The sequence below is a fragment of the Odontesthes bonariensis genome, chromosome 9 (genome assembly GCF_027942865.1).
Source record: "Odontesthes bonariensis isolate fOdoBon6 chromosome 9, fOdoBon6.hap1, whole genome shotgun sequence".
In the NCBI taxonomy this organism is placed as follows: Eukaryota; Metazoa; Chordata; class Actinopteri; order Atheriniformes; family Atherinopsidae; genus Odontesthes; species Odontesthes bonariensis.
The window spans coordinates 28,864,203-28,879,911 of record NC_134514.1 but is presented as its reverse complement, the minus strand read 5'-3'; the positions used below and the strand labels follow the sequence as shown (position 1 = coordinate 28,879,911).

Genomic DNA, 15,709 nt, shown 5'->3' with positions numbered 1-15,709 from the left:
AACTGCGCAAGTCTTCATTTTGTCTAATTTGCACACAGTGTTTGTCAGTCAGCTCACTCATGCCTTCTAGGTTTTAATAATTCACATGCAGCTATGGGGAAACAATTATCATTCCTGCTTCATCTGAACTACCATGGCAACCGCTTACTAGTGTCAGGAAGAAAAAAAAATGAAAAGAAAATACTCTATGGATTGGATTTTCAGGATAGACTAATCGTATCTCTCTCTCTCTAGAATCTAATGTTCTTGTCTCCACGGGCTAAAAAGATGTACAAGTAGTATCATCACTGTCACTTAAACGGAGAGATTTACTCTTCCAGCTTGGAAGCACCGAAAATCTGTTTTTCCAAACTCTCAAGTTGATGTTAATCGTTTGTTTTATGAACTTGAAATCTGTTGTTCGGCTGTGAGGACCATGCAGATCTTCCCCAGTGGGATTGCTGCACATTTCCCTTACTTATCCTAAATGTTAGGTATTTTTTTCTTTCTCTCAGTTGTATTGTTACTGGCTGTGAATCACAGCAACTGTTTGAACAAATCTTCACAGTGAAATATGAAATTCTTCTAAACGTTAGCACCCAGAGGAAGCCAGAACCGGTCGGCAAGGATGGGTGAAGCCCAAACATAAACAGAGGTTGGACAGAAGTTTAAAAACTTTCTACAATAGGGACAGATGTGACATTTCCAGAGTAAACGAAACAAACAAAGACAGGAAGCAGAATCCGATATACACAGACCCCACGGGCCTGTTTTGTGCAAAGTTGGTGTTGCCCACAATAACTAAAGAGGTTAATGATGTATTCATCTGTTACATTTTGACTTTTTTTGGGGGGGTGGGTATAATTAGTTTCCACTAAAATCTAAAGACTAAATAGACCAAAAAGCATGGGTGCATTTCGCTTATTATTTATTAAATTTACATTGAAAAAAGGTCAATAAAGGTTGAGATAGGGCGACTGGATTGAATGAATGGCCAGATATTTCACTTTAAATGGCAGGTTTTACTGTGCGTCTGTGATTTTATGTTGGCGTTTCTTTGGTTCCAGTCTGGATGAACCTTCCCTCTCTCTTGGAAGGTATTCGACTCGTACTTAATCATGATTGTCTTGAAGGAAGAGGAATCCGGAAGTTTAGAGCACGTGCGCTGTGTTGACGCGACGGATGCAAAAAAAAAAACAAACTTTGACCACAGTGATGTTTGAGTCTGCAGCCTAGTCTTATCCATATTTAGGAGATTTAATTATATGTCGTATATACTATTTCACAACAAACCTGCCAAGAAGGAGCAGACCACCAAAACTCACCACCAAACAAGAAGGGCAATAATCTGAGAGGTAACAAAGAGACCAAACCTGCCGCAGAAACTGAAAACCTGTGTCAGTTTTCCAGAGAGTTAAAGGGATAGTTCGCCTCTTTTGACATGAAGCTGTATGACGTCCCATATTAGCAATATCATTTATGAACATTGACTTACCCCACGCTGCGTCCTGTGAGCCGAGTTCCAGCCGAGTTTTGGCGTTGACGAGGGTAGTCCGGCTAGTTGACTGGGGCCACAAAAATAAAGCGTTTTGCTTCTCAAAATAATATGCGTTCAAAAGAGTAATACATTTGCATCACAAAATCGTCCCTCCAGAAAAAGTCAGACCTCACATCGCTAATATGGGATGTCATACAGCTTCATGTCAAAAGAGGCGAACTATCCCTTTAAGACTGGATACTTTCAATCTTGTCTTGTGTCCCAAAGTACGCATTAAGTTCAGTGATTTGTTCTTGAGTTTTGACATTTGCATTGGCATCCTAGTGGAAATTAATTGATCATAATAGATATGGTCGATTAGGTGCAATTGGCTTTTGCCTAAATATCCCAACGCAGCTTTCAAACGGCAGGTTACATGTGAATCTCTTCGCCTTTAACGCACACATTGACCTTTCATACTGCAAATGAGGAGCTTCATCACGGTCAGTCTTAAAGGACAGCGCTGCATCGTTAATGCACAACCCAGCAAACCGAATGTATTCAAACATCTGCAATTTGTGACATTTACTACTAAACAAGCACTGGTCTCATATGTACAGGAGCCTAAATTAGTTTACTTTTAAGTATTACTCCAACAAAACTACGAGTCATGGAAACTGCATAACTCCATTCTGCACGGTTTTCAACAAACACTGCAGCTTTAGTTAAGAGAGATTACAAAGAGCAGGACAGCTAACACTGCTTCGTGAGGAAGCACATTCAAACAACCCGGCATCGGGAGAGCATTTGTCAAAGTCTCGGGAGAAATTATAATGAAGGAGTTTCCATGCATTGTGAACTAGTTTTTCATTTTTTGGACTTAGCGTGAAACAATGCACTAATCACAAACATTACTGTCGTTGGGGTGAATGGCTGCCAAGTGTGAAGTGTTGCCAAAGCATACTTCTTGACTGTTTCTCAATACTGGCAGGACAGTGTGACATTATTGATTTCTGTGGTCAGGACAACAACAGATTCGGCTGCTCAGCGGAACAATCGAATAACTGGACACACATTAGCATACCAAGTGTTTCAGAGAAGGAGCAGCTTCTGCGGCCTGGCTTAGTTTCCAGTCTATTGCTGCCCGATCTGTTGCAATGGCAGATGATTGTTTTCAAAGGCCATCCCACACACTCTCGCTTTGTTTCTGCCGCTACCACAGCCCCGGCGTCAGCCTGATTTGGCTCTTGGGGATTCAGGTGTTTTGATACTTGTTTTTCCTCAACACAACCTCCATCATTTGCAATAGATTATGATCATGTTTTCCATTGCTCTCTCGAAGGATTTGTATCAGTGCTTCAGCTATGCGGATTTGAAATGATTAGCCACTTCATTCGAATCAGTGAGACGCAAATTGTCAACCGAATTAGCTTAAAATCTCTAGGTACATACCATAAAACATTAGTAGCATAGAGAATGATGGTCTCATAGGTCCTTTTGTTAAATGTGAATCAAATGTTCAATGAAGATAAACCGTCAAAGAGAAGGAAGAAAAACTGAAATTATTCACATGTGAGAGGCAGGAGCCAGTGAATTTTTGCTGCTGCAGATAAATTATGAATAAAGATGTTGTCAACTGTTCCTGGTCTATACTCCTAACTTCTTTGGATGGTAAAAGCCATGAGATACATTTCAGATAGTGTTCAAATAAATCAAAGTTTTTTTCACTCTTTTTTTCCTTAATGAAGATAAGTAGGCAATTTTTTTCTCCCAGAAGTTGACAACGTTTCCTGAGGTCTTAGTAAAATGTCTGAGAAATGTTTTTGTTAAAATACCACAAAAAAAATAGTACAGCATTCCCCTGTCAAGCCATGAATTTGCAGCTCTTTTCTTTACAAGTCTTTTTCCAGTCCAGAGTGAGCAACTCAATCCCACTCATCTATGAGGTGTATAGTGCATCCAGGACCGCTGACAGGTTTGGCTGGGCCCGGGACAAAATTCTCTGAAAACTCACGCTATTTTATTCATTTAGAGCTCATAAACTGCACATTTCATCAACCATTTTTCACTTGACCAAGGGAATCATGTTAAGGGTACTTTTATTTATCGCCAGACCCGCGTGTATGTCCGCTGAACTTTCTGAGAATGTTCGGGGAACAAGGCGGAGCCCATTCATCTGGCGAGTGTCAAGTTAAATCAGTCTAAACGAAAGTTACAGGTGTGACGGATATCCGAAACGCAGGATAAAATCATTAAAGATACGCTCAGCTGCTGTTTTTCCACTTTTATTTTTTGTTGGATAAGCTTGAGCAAACCGTGTGAAATGATCAACAACCACCAGGATGTACTCATAGCCACCACGGCTGGTCTCTAGGTGTAAATAGTCGATACACACCAACTCTAGTGGTGAACTTGATGTGATACTACCCATTGGGGCACGAACATGACTAACTGGCTTCTTTGATTTTATGCATGGACATTTCTTGGTGATATGGTCTTCAATCTCTCGAGCCATGAAAGGCCAATAGAACCTCTCTCTGGCGAGGTTCAGAACTTTTTCTGTGCCAACATGAGCCATCTCGTTATGAAGTTTCTTCAGGACAAGATCTTTGTATTTGGCAGGGAGAACCAACTGTTTTCTTTCATTTGCAAACCTGTAAAGGAGACCATTCTCTAAGACTAGCTTTCCCCATTCATGGAATAGCCTTCTTGCGGCAACACTTGCACCTTTTCGCATTTCATCAGTTAATGGTGTGCCAGCCTCTTTTAACTTAATGATTTCATTGATGGCTCCATCTGCACGTTGTGCCTCCACAAGTTCGTTGTGGCTTATTGCAGTTAACTGATCGAAGGAGGGAGATGAGTATGCTTGAGATGAGATGTTGAGAGCTGCCACCCAGGCTACATCTTTCTGTTTTGCTACCTTATTTCCATCCCATACAGCGCGAACTACATCTCCAGTACACTCTTTGGTACAGGACTCAGTGTAAGCTTCGATGTCTAAAGGGAGACGCGATAGCGTATCAGCATCTATGTTAGACTTTCCTGGTCTGTACTTTATATCAAACCTGAAATCTGAGAGTTGCCGAACCCACCGATGTCCTACAGCATTTAGCTTGGCTGTGGTCATGACGTAGGTCAGTGGATTGTTGTCTGTATATATTGTGAAGTGAGGTGCATAAAATAAGTAATCCCTAAACTTTTCACACACAGCCCACTTCAGGGCAAGGAACTCTAGTTTGCCACTATGCAGATGATAGTTTCGCTCAGCTGCAGTTAAAGTCCTAGACCCGTACCCAATAACTCTCAACTTGCCATCCTGGTGTTGATAAAGGATTGCGCCCAGCCCCTGGTCGGAAGCATCCGTGTGTAATACAAAAGGTGAGTCGAAGTTAGGGTATGCTGAAGAGCTTGAAGTACTTTGCGGACCCCTTCCACGTGGTCTTCAAATGTTTTTGCATAGCAAAGCACATCGTCAAGATATGGGAGACAGCACTCATCCCTCAAGGGACCTAACATCTCTTCCATACTCCGCTGGAAGGCTGCGGGGGCGTTAGAGAGGCCAAATGGGATACGAACCCATTCATACAGCCCCCATGGGGTAATGAATGCCGTGAGGTGCTGGGAATCTTTGGCAATAAAACCCTGATGGTAGGCTTTTCCTTGGTCAAGGATGCTGAACCAGGAATAGCCACCAAGGGTGTCCATCAAGTCTTGTATCCTAGGTAAGGGATGTCGATCAGGGATGGTCTTCTGATTCAAGAGACGATAATCTATGCAGAGGCGGAGAGTACCATCTTTTTTCCGGACACAGACCACTGGTGCAGCATACGAGGACTTCGATCTCACTATCCAACCTTTCATTAACAGGTCTTGTACATACTCTTTCACTTCTTTGAACAGTGGTTTGGGGACTGAGGAGTAGGCTCTCTGCACTGGAATCTCGTCCTTGAGGTTGATCGACATCTGTAAGCTAGGAATACATCCAATATCATGAGTGTCTCGTGCAAAAGCAGCTGACTCTTCCCACAACATTTGCTTGACTTTCACTTGTTCGTCATCACTCAGGTGGCTTAGGTCAACGGGAGGCTGCCAAGGGGCTGGAACAGTTTGAGCAGCAGGTGTTGTTGCGGCATTAACTACTACTCTAGGTTTTGACATTTCTAGTGGATTGGTCTCAATCACCCTAGCCACAGTCTGAACACTACCCAATACTGTCTTCCTTGGTATGGTGACAGAATGTTTTGTGTTATTTTTCACTGGTATGATGACATAAGGTCTCTTTGAAGCCTGTATTTCTAGTAAGCCCTCCCAGATCTCGAGCTCAGTGAAATGAGCACTGTTTTCATCGGGTTCAAACAAAAGGAGAGGGTCTGACTGATCTACAGCGGATGGGAATTGACACTTAACCCGGGCTACTTGTCCGGCTAAAACCACAGTGTCATAATTGCCAGTTCTTAACTGTCCCTTATACGTGGGGGGTTTGTCCGTCTGAATAAAATTCACTAGCAGCTCAACTTTCTCAGCAGGGACAGATATTGCATCGGAAAGAAGCGTGGTTAGGGCTGGAACAAGCTCTGCTGGTCTGTTCAGAATCACTTCCTCTAGCACGTTAAATCCAAGTAGTGGCTGTGCCAGTGGGATGCTACAAATGAGGAAAGGCATCATGATAGACTGGCTAAGAGCACCATTTCCACTGAAGCTGACTGCAATTAGGACCCAGCCATCAAAAGGAAGTGTTTCTCCGTTCACAGCACGGACTTCCAGTTCTTCTCTGTCATCAAATATTTCGCTGAGTGACCTAATGGGTGCGTCTGGTAAATACTTCTCTTTCCAGCTCCTGTCAATCATGCTCACCTGAGCTCCAGTGTCTAATAAAGCATTGACTGTCAAGCCGTTGAGGTCACATCGTGCAAGGGCTTTGTCTCCTATAAACTTGGCCAGGCGCCTACTTGTTTGGGTAGGTAGGGAAAGGGGGGATTCAGGATGGATTTGTTCATTGTTTTCTGTTTTTGTTCTCCGATTCACTAAACCTATCTTTGCACGACTCTCAGGACCCTCTACGATACACTCAGCACCACGGGACTGAACGTGAAACCGGTCACTGCTTGTCCCGTGGCAGAGACCGGCTCCAGTTTTCCTGACGCTTGGGCTTCTTCAGACAGCCCACTGCCCTGTGGCCGTCTTCACCACAATGAAAACAATGAGTACAACCTGGGCGGTTCTGTTCAATGCAATTAGCGCAGCTATACGATCTCGTTTTCTTTTGATCCACTTTAACTTGGCAATGGTGGCACGATTCTGGGTTCTGATTCTGCAGTGGTCGTTGTAAGAGTTCAAATATATTTATTAACTCCTCTACTTTCTCGGTTAGCTGTTGAAGCGCATCAGCCTGTGGCTGCTTATCTGGAGCATCTTTCTTTGTACTATTGCCCTGTACTGCCGCAACTTCAAGCTCTGTGCTATGCACGCTTACTTGTTTCTGCTTCACAACTGACCCTAAACGTCTTTGTCTCTCATTCTCAGTGTTCGTTATCTTCATCATTTGTTTTAGGATGGTCTCATCAGACACACTGCTATCTGAGAGTAATAGTTTCAGGTCTCTGCGAATGTCATTATGCTTATGACTGAGGCCCTGATATATCGTATGAAGGAAAATGTCTTGAACTGTGTTTGCATTGTATTTTACTTCTGTGTCAGCATATTTTGAAGCAAACAGGATCTTTTGTTTGAGGCCTATGACACGGTACAAGAACTGTTGTGGTGTTTCGCCATCATTCTGTTTTGTGCACATCAGCTCCTGGAAAAGTTCTGTGTTGCTTCGCCCACCTAAGTGAAATTGTAAAAAGCCTTTGAGCTCATCTACGGTCAAATCATCCTTGTGCATTAGCATGTCTTTAAAGTTTCCCGACTTGATAACTCTGAGAACACCTCTTAATATTTCAGCTTCACTGAATCGTTCTCTAACTCCCTCGTCGATTTGTCTGCATATATTGTTGTAGCTTAAGTCTGAGCTCTGATCACCGATCTGTCCACCTTAAATCTTGAACTCACGACGAAGCAGTGGAAGGTCTTGAAGGGGGTCGACTCGGTCATGTTTACCATATGAGTGTGGTCCAGATGTGTGATTGTTGTTAGATTGTGACATAGGTTGTACTGGTGTAGGTGTAAGTGTAGGTGATGATGTGGGGTTGTTTATGTATTGTAGGACTTTGTTGCTAAGCTCAGCGTAGCTAGAAAGCATGTCCTGTAGCTCTGTGTCAGTGTTCTGTGTGGTTTTGACAGCTGTATGTGTTATTGGAGGATTGGTAATTGGTGAAGAGGTACCTATGTTAACCGTAGCTGTGTGAGTTGTGTTAATGTTAGGGATACCGACTGTCACATTATCAATTGTCATTTGATCATTAACTGTGTTTGGCTGACCTAGTGTTACATTCTCAGCCAGAACTGGGGGTGACAAGACATTGTGCACAGTAACCTCTGTGCCTGCTTTCGATTGGACATCACGACTCTGTATGACATTATTCACAGTATCATTAAGTTCCAACAATATTGCCATACCTGAATCCTCAGATTCCACCAGAGTCTCACCGTTCATAAAAGCTAGAATGTGCTCAAAGCAGTTCTCTTCCTCGCCACGCTGAAGCATGGATGAATCTCTCCCCAGCACAGGACCAACACTCTGGGCGAGTTGGAAAAGTTCATCGGCTGTCAGGGTGAGCAGACTCTTCTTGATGCTCCACACCAAGCCTTTTCTCTCACCGTCCGCCATGGCTGCTTTTCCCTTTCCCCTCACCGTTGGCCGCTCCTCCTGGTAGCTCTTTCACCCGTGGCTTATGGTCTGGTCCTACGTGTGCACAGTCGTCGCCTCACAGGCACGCCTTCTAGTGGAAGCAGGGCCTGCACATCTGGGATGATGGGTGGTCGAGGTAGGTTATGTCTTTGTCATCAGGAGATGAAGGGACACACTGGCATCGTGGATGTAGCACCCAATCTTCCTCCAACTGCATGGGCTGAATAGGCGTCAACTCCCGGAACGCTTTAAACTGATGATTCGGGTTGTGCTTGTGGCCTGCGCATCAGCTGCCGCTCCCCGTACGGGCCACCAAAAATCTGTAACGGATACCGTAGCAACGGCACCGTAATGACAGATTGACTCCTGTAACACAGGAGAGAGATGAGGAGACGGTATTTCAAGTTCTCAAGCTTTCTACAGCAATTTTATTTACATCGTCCTCAACAAGACTCATTTTATGTTTCACATATTATATATTCAATGTCTTCTAAACATCACAATGTTTCAGTGTACATGTCCGTACAAAATCATATCAAATCAAATAATGTCAAATGAAAAGTTCACATACTCTTCATACTTGCATCCAATTTAATAAAATGAAATATATAAACAATGGTAATATTAACCAGCTAAATGTTCAGGATACTTATAAACTCCCATTCACAGTATTTTACCAGTATTAAGTCAATACAGTACTGCAGGGCATGTTCAGAACTAGATAAAATGTTTTATATCAACTCAAATCCCCTTTTTAACTTATACACATTCGTATAGGCCTATGAACTGAGTAGAAAACGATTTTAACTGATGGTGGAAAGCTAATATACAGTAGCTAACAAGTAGGCTACACTTAAAAATAGGTCATAAAACATTTCGGTGTGTACATGCACGTTGAAAGGTGTGTGTGTTGAGCTAATGACTCTTAATGATTTGCGCGCGCAAAATCAGACAGCGACTCTGTCGGCTTTTACTCTCTCATTACAACGTATCAGAAACAACATCAAAAACAGGTTCTAACAAAAATCACTTCACTAAATCAATTCACCTCTTTCCCAAACACATGTCTACCCGGCTAAATCATAGCTTTGTGATGTTTTTGTACCTTTACCCACCTGTAACACAGGAGAGAGATGAGGAGACGGTATTTCAAGTTCTCAAGCTTTCTACAGCAATGAAAACAACCCACAATGCGCGCAGCCAAACCCGTCCCTCAACTCTGCCCCCTGCTGGCCTGGAGTTCTAAATGCATGAACTCTGAGGATATTTTTCCCTCAAAATAAAATACAGTACAATAAAATACAGTACAATAAAATATATTGTATTTAGAGAACACCACAGTTCTTATTTCCCACCACACAAATGACACTTTTGTGGACGTCACACAGGCTACCCCAAAACGTCACGTTTATAACCCATTCGTTACATTCAACTCTATCTAAATGGCAATTTCACACGTTGCCATGTCTATACTGGCTTATTTTAAACAAAATAAGGTTAAACCAGAGCCGCGTTACATTGGCTGTCATTCAGCTGACTGGGGATGATTCTCAAATCAATTCAGCCTGATTGGCGTGCGTGCCTGAAACATTTGGACATATTTGCGGACTAATGCCTAATTCCGGTACGTTTTTGTGTTCATGTCTTGGTTTTTAGTTTTTGCCATTGCTTTTCCCCTAACGTCACTTACCAGTTCATTAGTTTCACTCACTTCACCTGTGTTTTTTCCCTCAGCTGCACTCACTCCCCAATCACTCTCACTCCCTATTTAGTCTCCAGTCTCCCCTCTCTGTTTGCGGGATCTTTGTTGCCATTCATGCCTGCCTTGTCTACTCACCCATGCTACCAGTTTTTGCCCATGATAAGTATTTATATATTCTATGCCATGCCTAGTGTTTTTGTTTGTTTTTCCTCAGCTACGTTTTTTGATTCCGGCTCAGCCGCGCTTTAAGTTTGAACCTTGTTTTTTGCTTTAAATAAATCCAGTTTTCTTTTCAAAGTCCGCATCCGTGTCCTCCATCCACCCCACCCTGATAGAAAGATCCCGCCAGACATGGACGCGGCGGACTTTGAGGCATTTTGGGAGCTGGCCGGTAATCTCTGGAGCTGCTCAGCACGGGAGAGCAGTTCTCAGGAGAAATACAAAGTGTCCAATTAATTTTTTTTATTATAAAACAGGTTCTCGAGACTTGGGAAGTGAATACATCTGGGAAGAGGCGTGGAGTGTACGGCGCGCTGCTGAGCTGGACATTTTCAGCATGGAGCCAGAAAAGGTAAGCGTGCTGTACACTCTCTCCCTCATCTCTCCAGCAGTCACAGAGGCCGAGGCCATAGAGCAGGCCCCAGCCACAGAGCAGGCCCCAGCCACAGAGCAGGCCCCAGCCACAGAGCAGGCCCCAGCCACAGAGGAGACCACAGAGCCTCAGAGGAGACCACAGAGCCTCAGAGGAGACCACAGAGCCTCAGAGGAGACCACAGAGCCTCAGAGCAGACCACACAGCCTCAGAGGACGCGGGGCCCGACTCGACCACAGGGCCAGACCAAGAGGCCACAGGGCCAGACCAAGCCACAGAGCCCATGGGGCCCTGGCCCATGGACACACATTTTCAAGCCCCTCCCTCCCACCCCCAGATGTTGGGGATGTCTGGGATCCATCCCTTAAGGGGGGGGGGGGCTCCCCCCTCGCCGTCGGAGGTCTGGGCGCCCAACAGACCACCGCCTTCTCCTGCCACGTCACCGGATGTCCGGCCGCCTGCCGGACAGTTTCCGGCTTCTTCTGCCACGTTGTCGGATGTCCAGCCACCTGCTGGACGGTCTCCGGCTCCGCCTGTTGCCACGTCATCGGAGGTCTGGGTGCCAACCAGACCACCGCCTCCTGCCACGTCGTCAGAGGTCTGGGTGCCAACCAGACTACTGCCTCCTGCTGCCATGCCGACGGATGTTTGGGTGCCAACCAGACCACCGCCTCCTCCTGCCACGTCGACGGATGTCTGGGTGCCAACCAGACCACCGTCTGTTCCTGCCACGCCGTCTGAGGTCTGGGCGTCCGCCAGACCACCCCCTGTTCTTGCCACGCCGTCTGAGGTCTGGGCGTCCGCCAGACCACCGCATGTTCCTGCCACGCCGTCTGAGGTCTGGGCGTCCGCCAGACCACCCCATGTTCCTGCCACGCCGTCTGAGGTCTGGGCATCCGCCAGACCACCGCCTCCTGCTGCCCGAAGCCGGTACCACAGCCGCATGCCAGTTTCTGGTCCCCCGCCTGACCGGCTTCGAGCCCCTCCCTCCCACCCTCAGACTTTTTAGGGTTGTCTGGGATCCACCCCTTGAGGAGGGGGGGGGGGGGGCTCTGTCACGCCCATGGACTCTCGTTTTTAGTTTTATGTTTTAGGTTACGTTTTTGTGTTCATGTTGGTTTTTAGTTTTTGCCCTTGCTTTTCCCCTCACATCACTTACCAGTTCATTAGTTTCACTCACTTCACCTGTGTTTTTTTTCCCTCAGCTGCACTCACTCCCCAATCACTCTCACTCCCTATTTAGTCTCCAGTCTCCCCTCTCTGTTTGCGGGATCTTTGCTGCCATTCATGCCTGCCTTGTCTACTCACCCATGCTACCAGTTTTTGCCCATGATAAGTATTTATATATTCTATGCCATGCCTAGTGTTTTTGTTTGTTTTTCCTCAGCTACGTTTTTTGATTCCGGCTCAGCCGCGCTTTTAAGTTTGAACCTTGTTTTTTGCTTTAAATAAATCCAGTTTTCCTTTGAAAGTCCGCATCCGTGTCCTCCATCCACCCCACCCTGATAGTTGACAGTGCATGTCAGAGCACAAACCAAGACATGAAGTCCAAGGAATTGTCTGTAGACCTCTGAGACTGGATTGTATCGAGGCACAGATCTGGAGAAGGTGACAGAAATTTTGCTGCCGCGTTGAAGATCCCAATGAGCACAGCGGCCACCATCATCCTTAATTGTAAGAAGTTTGGAACCACCAGGACTCTTCCTAGAGCTGGCCGCCCGTCCACTCTGAGCCATTGGGGTAGAAGGACTTTAGTCAGGGAGGTGACCAAGAACCCGATGGTCACTCTGACAGAACTCCATCATTGCTCTGTAGAGAGAGGAGCACCTTCCTGAAGGACAACCATTTCTGCAGCACTCCACCAACCAGGCCTGTAAGGTAGAGTGGCCTGACGGAAGCCACACCTGAGTAAAAGCCACATAACAGCCTGCCTGAAGTTTGCCGAAAGGCACCTAAAAGACTCAGACTATGAGAAATAAAATTCTCTGGCCTGAATGCCAAGCATTATGTCTGGAGGAAACCAGGCACTGATAATCACCTGGCTAATACCATCCCTACAGTGAAGTATGGTGGTGGCAGCATCATGCTGTGTGGATGTTTTTCAGTAGCAAGAACTGGGAGACTAGTCGAGGGAAAGATGAATGTAGCGATGCACAGAGACATCCTCGATGTTAACCTGCTTTAGGGAGCTCTGGGGCGAAGGTTCATCTTCCAACAGGACAACGACCCTCGGCACACAGCCAAGATTACAAAGCAGTGGCTTCGGGACATCTCTGTGAATGTCCTTGAGTGACTCTATGTAGAGGACAAAAGATGTATATGTAACAGTGTTTGTCCTGTTGCCAACATCGTCATACATCTAAACCCATTTGATCTTATTTGAAAGTTTCATCCGAGGAACTTTTGTAAAGGGTTGAAAAGAAGTCCACAGTTGGATGGTTTGAACACGTAAAGTGATCAACAGTCTTTTTAAAAAAAAAAAGATATCCAAGAAATTGGATGTGCCACATAATGATTTGCACAAATAAACCAGAGTCTCTTGATTGTTCAGCAATAAGTGCACTTCTGTTCCGCTACACAGTTTAGCTGTATGGCAATTTGAATGTCGATTAGTTCTATCTCCATCTTTGTTCTTTATGGATACATGATGTACTTACATGCAGCTACTTGGCTGTCCACCCTGCTTTCTGAGTGGATGTGAGAGCTGTCGTTTGATGTATTATTCCTCAGATTTGAATCTGAATATCTTTGGAGAGATCTGAAAATGGCCCATCCAACCTGATGGAGCTTGAGAGGCTCTGCAAAGAAGACAGGGGGAACTGCCCAAAAACAGATGTGCCAAGCTTGTAGCATCATACTAGAAAGACTTGAGGCTGTAATTGCTGCCAATGGTGCTTTAACAAAGTATTGAGCAAACACTGTGAATACTTATGTAATTTTTTTTTTTTTTTCATTTGTAATAAATTTGCAAAAGTTTCAAACAAACTTGTTTCACTTTATCATGCGTGTAGAATTTTGAGGTAAAAGATGAAATTAATCTATTTGAGACTAAGACTTTAACATAGGATACTGTGGGGGAAAAAAGTGGAGGGCTATACTTTTACATTTAGAGATGTCTGGAGCTACCATGGAAACAATAGTACAGTACATAAATTACAGTTTTAAGTCTTAAAGAATTCATATAAACGAGAGCATAAAGAACCTAACTTGGGAGCTCATACTACCACACGTACTAATAAATGACTGAAAAATAATTAATTGGCGATTTTTATTCTTAAATACCTACAAACTATGGGCTTAAATTGGTCTCAAAAACTGCAAATGCAGAGATGGTGATCTACAAATAAGCCTTGAGTTGCACACGTGTTTTGCTATTCACAAATACAAATTTTTCTATTTGTAACTTGTGTGTTGGTTTTTACAAATATGTGTATTTGTAAATATATAATTTTCCATTTGTGGAACACGTTCGTACTTTTGAGACATGCCTTAGTTTAACTGGCTACCGTAATAAGAGGTTGCGTCCAAGTCGTTACTGCTAATTAGCGATCTTCTTTCTTCGTCTTTCTTAAGCCGAGCCATAGATACATCATAGATTCATCAGTGAACAACAGTGCCATCTACTGGATGGTGCTTTGTGAATCACAAGCTATTTTTTTGTGGATCAGTGTGGATTTGCGGAAAGAATGTCTCAAAAATACGAACGTGTGATTGGTGATCCACAAAAACTGACTCACGATTCACAAACTGAATTTTCAGTTTCACAAATGGCTTTTTTTTTGCAAATGGAAAATGATTATTTACAAATACACACGTATTTGTAAAAACCAACACAAGTTACAAATAGGCAAAGGAAATGGCAATTTCAACACATTTCATTACATGTAAACCCAATCTGCTAAATATAGACAAACTGTTGAGCAGTGAAACAAAAGTGAGGGTAAGATAGGGTTTGGTTTTAGAGCAAAAATAACTATACACATGAGAACGCGCAGCACAGGTTCACATACAAATACACATACAAAGTTATTCATTCTAGGCTTGTCAGAAAAGGAATGTTTTGAGTTTAGCTTTGAATGTACACATAGTTATAATGGACCTCAGGTTAGAGGGTAGTTTGTTCCATAGATCTGGACCACAGTCACCGAAAACACCCTCTGCAGATTTGGATTGAATTCTGGGAATAACTACAAGACTGTTGCTTATATGAAATGCTTTTTGCCAAAGTTTATTTTTGCGGTAGCAGAGGGAATTGGAAATCAAATAGAAAATCTGATTTTTCCAACTTTCCTAGTCAGCGTATAAAAATCAAACAAAGTACTGATAATATTAGTATACATATACATAAAACATAAGCTCATTTCTTCACTGCTGATAAGAGTTTGCTGTTGATAGCAAAGCAAAAATTGAAAGAAGCCTGACTTCTCACTTACACCAAATAGCCTACAGCATGATTTGAATAATGAAACCTGGTGGAAATAGTTCTCTGACCAGTGTGATTTAGAAATCTAATGCAGAGCTGAACCACTCACTGAATGAGATGTTCTTAAACCAGGCGAGCCCAGACAGAGTCCCAGAGTTTGATAGTGATTTCAGACACCCAAATATATTTTCTCAAGCACCGAAAAAGGCTCTGACAAATCACTTGGACAGCAAGAAGTCATTTCCCTTCAGCAAACCACTTTTTGGCTATTTATTGCAGTGGAACAGCCCATTGGGGGACAGTGAACTGGCAGCTGTTCAGTATGAATGTGCATAAAGGTGCAAAAGTAAAGCGGGGCAGTGCTGAGAGAGCAAAGCACACTCAGCAGAACCCTCCATTATTACAGTGTCTGTGTCATTCGGCCTGCTATAGACCATGATTACACATAGTGATGATGTAGAGCTGCCAAGTAACGGTGTTAAGTGTTGCCTGAGTGGCAGCAGGGACCACCGGGAAGGCTGGGGTGCAGGTTAACGATTTTTTTTCTCAGAGGAACTGGATGTGGAATAATCCTGTGGGAGAAAAGAATAGCAGAGCCCACTGTCCATCCATGGCTCCGTCTATCCCCCCCTAGTCCTCCATCCCTCCCTCCATCCTCATTGTGTCTGCAGCATCTGCTGAAGCTTGCCGGTGTCGGAGCGGGGGTGGGGACTCCTCTGACACCACGGTATGTCTGTGTGTGT

General features: G+C 44.1%; 2 protein-coding genes across 2 annotated transcripts in view; one reads left to right on the top strand and one right to left on the bottom strand.

Moving 5' to 3' along the window:
• LOC142388547 (apolipoprotein A-I-like) overlaps positions 1-15,709 on the bottom strand; it is a 282,451-nt gene that overhangs the window by 174,806 nt on the left and 91,936 nt on the right. The gene's annotated exons all lie outside the window — the stretch shown is intronic.
• On the top strand, positions 10,303-12,718 carry LOC142388709 (uncharacterized). The gene is given in 4 exon segments (XM_075474254.1): positions 10,303-10,342; positions 10,428-10,602; positions 12,141-12,510; positions 12,512-12,718. Coding segments are annotated over 4 exon segments (792 nt in total).